We start from the raw sequence: 3,651 nt of genomic DNA, 5'->3' as shown, positions 1-3,651 counted from the left end.
ATAGTGATGACTTATTTTACAAGATTTATTTTCAATATTCTAATAATCTGGAATTTCGACACATGTATGGATGTATAAATAATGAAGAGTGCTGTATTACATACATACATAGACACAACAAGGTTTTCGAAGTTCGAAGTTGGCTTTTATAAATGTTAAATGAGTCTGAAATTTAGTTTTTGTTCAGATGACATTAAATAGCACTTCTAATAATCTACTATTTTCGGCAAAATGTGACTTAATATTAAAAAAAAGGGAATAAAAAAAAACAAAAAGAATTATAAAAAATTAATTTGTATAATTGAAATGTTAAAACAACAACATATTTTTATACATTCTATATATATATATCAATTAACATTACATTGATTGGTGGTAAACTGGGGTTGAATAAATCATAATTATGCATCTGTTAACGCACCAGAAATTCTATATATATTTTCTATACTGTAACAAACGATATAAAATCAGTTATTTCTTTCTTTTTATATATAATCGTTTATGGCGATAGACATTTTGTATTTTACATTGATAATAAACTAATGTTTTTGTAAAAAAAAATGTTGTATGACGCTGTTTTTCTTCTTTCGCGTTTTTTACTCTCCTACTAGTTACTGTATTCTTTGTTCAACTCATAAAAGAAGTCTTGCACAATTAATTATTTTACATACGAAATCGAATCTTTTTTTCCAAAGATACCAGTTATTCCTTTTATTTTAATAATAATCATTAAAAAATTCAAGTCACCTTTACATACTGAACGTAGTTGAGAGCTTTTTGAGCGTCATGCAGTTGCGTGTCAGAGTTTATTAGTCTTCTATTTGTCCTGCAAATAGAACCAAACTTCTTGGAGTCCTCGATGTCAGTCTTGTTTTCGAAATATTTACAAATCTGCCTGACGCCCGGCGAAGAATAGGGCAAGTTGGTGAGGTCGTGCATGGACACGGCCCTCTTGCCCATTATAAACCCATTCCTCGCACCTTCCTCGACGCCAAGCGCCTCTCGGCCCAAATTGCACAATGTTTCAAACAATAACAATTTTTCCTTTACTGGTACATAATTCTCAGCGTTTTGACATTTCTTCAGCAAAACATCAAAGGAATACCCTTTGCAATCTGCATTTTTCTTGGGTTGACTATTGTTCCAAACGCTTAAATTGTTGGTGGGGAATATGTGGTGCATTTCTGGGGGGTGGTGTAAATTTGCGGATCTTAGGTAACGGGTATGAGGTGTACTGGGAGGATGTTGAAGAATAAGTGTCCTACCCTGCGTCGTATTTGTTAAAAACTCGGGGGATGTTTTCTTATCTTCACTGATTTTATTTGGAGAGAGTGGCGGGGGTGTGGTAGGCGTTGGTGGGAGAGAAACTGAAGAAGGTGAATGAAGAGAAGGAAATATTAATGGTGGGGGAGAAGGGGGTGGTGAAAGGGGACGTTTAATTGTAGGAGGAGGGGAGGGAGGACGTAGGATAGGGGCGGTTTCTTCTTTGGCGGTACACATGTCACAATGGGCGCTATTTCTCGGCGATGTGCAATTGAAGTTCCAGTCTTTTTCACAGTCTTGAGTTCTTTTTCGATTCCAGCATTCTTGGAGGGTGAGGATGTCCAGGTAGCGGACGGCATCCAGGGGCGTCTGGCGAATGATTTCGATGGCTATTGCTTTTACCCACAGGTCAAACGCAGCTTCGTTTGCGGTCTGAAAAAAAAAAAATAGAACACCTTGCACAAAAAGAATGATAAATTATATATTTAAATACAGAGTACCTACAGCAAATTACAGGAAGAGTGTTTTCGTGTAATATTTCAATCTGATAAGTATCATTAAGCAAATTACTACTATTTTTTTTTTATAATAATAATACANTGATAAGTATCATTAAGCAAATTACTACTATTTTTTTTTTATAATAATAATACATTAATCATACGCGCGTTTTTAGTTGTGTGTACAGAGTCTGTACCTTCGTTATACGTTAAAATGATAGATCTGTAGAGATACAGGAAGCTGCAATATGAATGATATTTATTGTTGGTAGATATATTAATTGGTGTATGTACTCGTGACAATACAAAAAAAATACAAGTTACATTCTTTGGTGACCTCGGTTAGAGAGATTCAATGAGAATTATTTTATTGTTATTAAATTACACGGATATATATATATATATTGTACATATACACAAGTAATAAAAATAATGTGCGCATCTCCCTACATCCTTATTCGTTAGTCAATGCCACTCGAAACATGTACCTTTTTGGTATTTCCTTAGTTTGTTCTATAACTTGCCAATTTAAAGTATAAGTGGTTGTTCATAAAATATGTTGGCATATAAGGGGGAGGATGGGGTATTGCTTAGCTTGACGAGATATGCCGAGAAAGTCTAAGGAAATGTGTCTTTTCCAGTTCATCAATTTTATTTTAATGTTTTTCTTAACTTGGCAGTTCTTAAATTTTTTCATTATGATAGAAAGTCATTTTCATTGCAATTTTTCATCGCAAGAAATCGTTTATGGGCGAGGGGTAGACTAGTATTTGTGACGTAATATTTGTTACGGGGGGGGGGGTTGCTGAAAGAGTGACTTAGCATGACGACGAGGGAGAGAGGGTTCCAAAAAGATGAAATTGAATCAAGCATCCCTTAAATAAAACCAAATTGAAATCAACAAAAACAAGATCGAAATAATACAGCAAAACTTCTTCGTAACGAATAATTTCTGTAAACAAATATTAAAATGTTTGTTATTCATACCTGAAGAGTGAGAACGACGTTTTGACCTTTATACATCGCCAGACTGTTGGGCAAAGGTCCAGCCTCTAGACTAAGATGCCTTAGGGGTATTCTGAAGCTTTTGATGGGTGTATCCCCCGAGGCGTTTCCGACGAAAAGTTGTCCAGCCCTGACCTGCACTCTTCTCGGCCACCATCTTTTTTCCGTGGCACACAAAACCAACAATTCACCTGAAACAAAAGAAAAATTCAATTTAGTAAAATCATTCAAAAGGAAACGTGTATTTGACAAAATTACATAATTATTCTAATTTAGCAGACTTAATTAGTAATTATGCACTCGTTAACATGCATTTATACAAGAATTAAGTTTATTACAAGTATGCGTTATTGATTATTGTTTTTGTTTGTAGTGGTACTTAACTTTTGAAAACAACAAACCAATTCACTAATTGTTAATTAAACATATTATAGCTTACAGTGTAATGTCATGTATTAATTAACGAAACTCGGTGCATTTTATTCTTTCTTAAATACTGATTGTAAAAATTCAAAGAATTAATTTTAAAAAACTTGGAAGCACGTAAAAAGTAGTCAGAAATTTACATATTTTGTTAAATTTCAAAGAATGCCTTCAACAGTTAATATTAAATAACAAAATGATTAAATCATCNTTATTTGCAAAGTGGGTTACTACAATGCAGCATTATAATAATACAGCGCATCATGGACTACATTCTCTATTCAGTTGTTTCTACCGACTTTTCACTTCGTTGCTTCCTAATTTCGTGGCATTCAGGCGTCATGAATACAATAATTATCTATAATTATTTTTAGATTCATGGTGTTGATGCTTCAATATACAAATTATTGTACATATGTATGTATACCCATGTATTAAGTATATTAATGAATTTTTAATC

At 33.5% G+C, this 3,651-nt stretch overlaps 1 protein-coding gene across 1 annotated transcript; it reads right to left on the bottom strand.

Moving 5' to 3' along the window:
* Positions 1–278: 278 nt before the first annotated feature.
* On the bottom strand, positions 279–2,959 carry LOC108738872 (the record flags this gene model as incomplete). The annotated part of the gene is made up of 2 exons (XM_025977752.1): positions 279–1,695; positions 2,751–2,959. Coding segments are annotated over 2 exons (1,166 nt in total), but the record flags the coding sequence as incomplete, so codon positions are not given.
* Positions 2,960–3,651: the final 692 nt, after the last annotated feature.

Source organism: Agrilus planipennis, unplaced genomic scaffold (assembly GCF_000699045.2).
Source record: "Agrilus planipennis isolate EAB-ADULT unplaced genomic scaffold, Apla_2.0 scaffold213, whole genome shotgun sequence".
NCBI lineage: Eukaryota > Metazoa > Arthropoda > Insecta > Coleoptera > Buprestidae > Agrilus > Agrilus planipennis.
The sequence above is the reverse complement of the archived record's forward strand: the minus strand, read 5'-3'. Positions and strand labels throughout refer to the sequence as shown.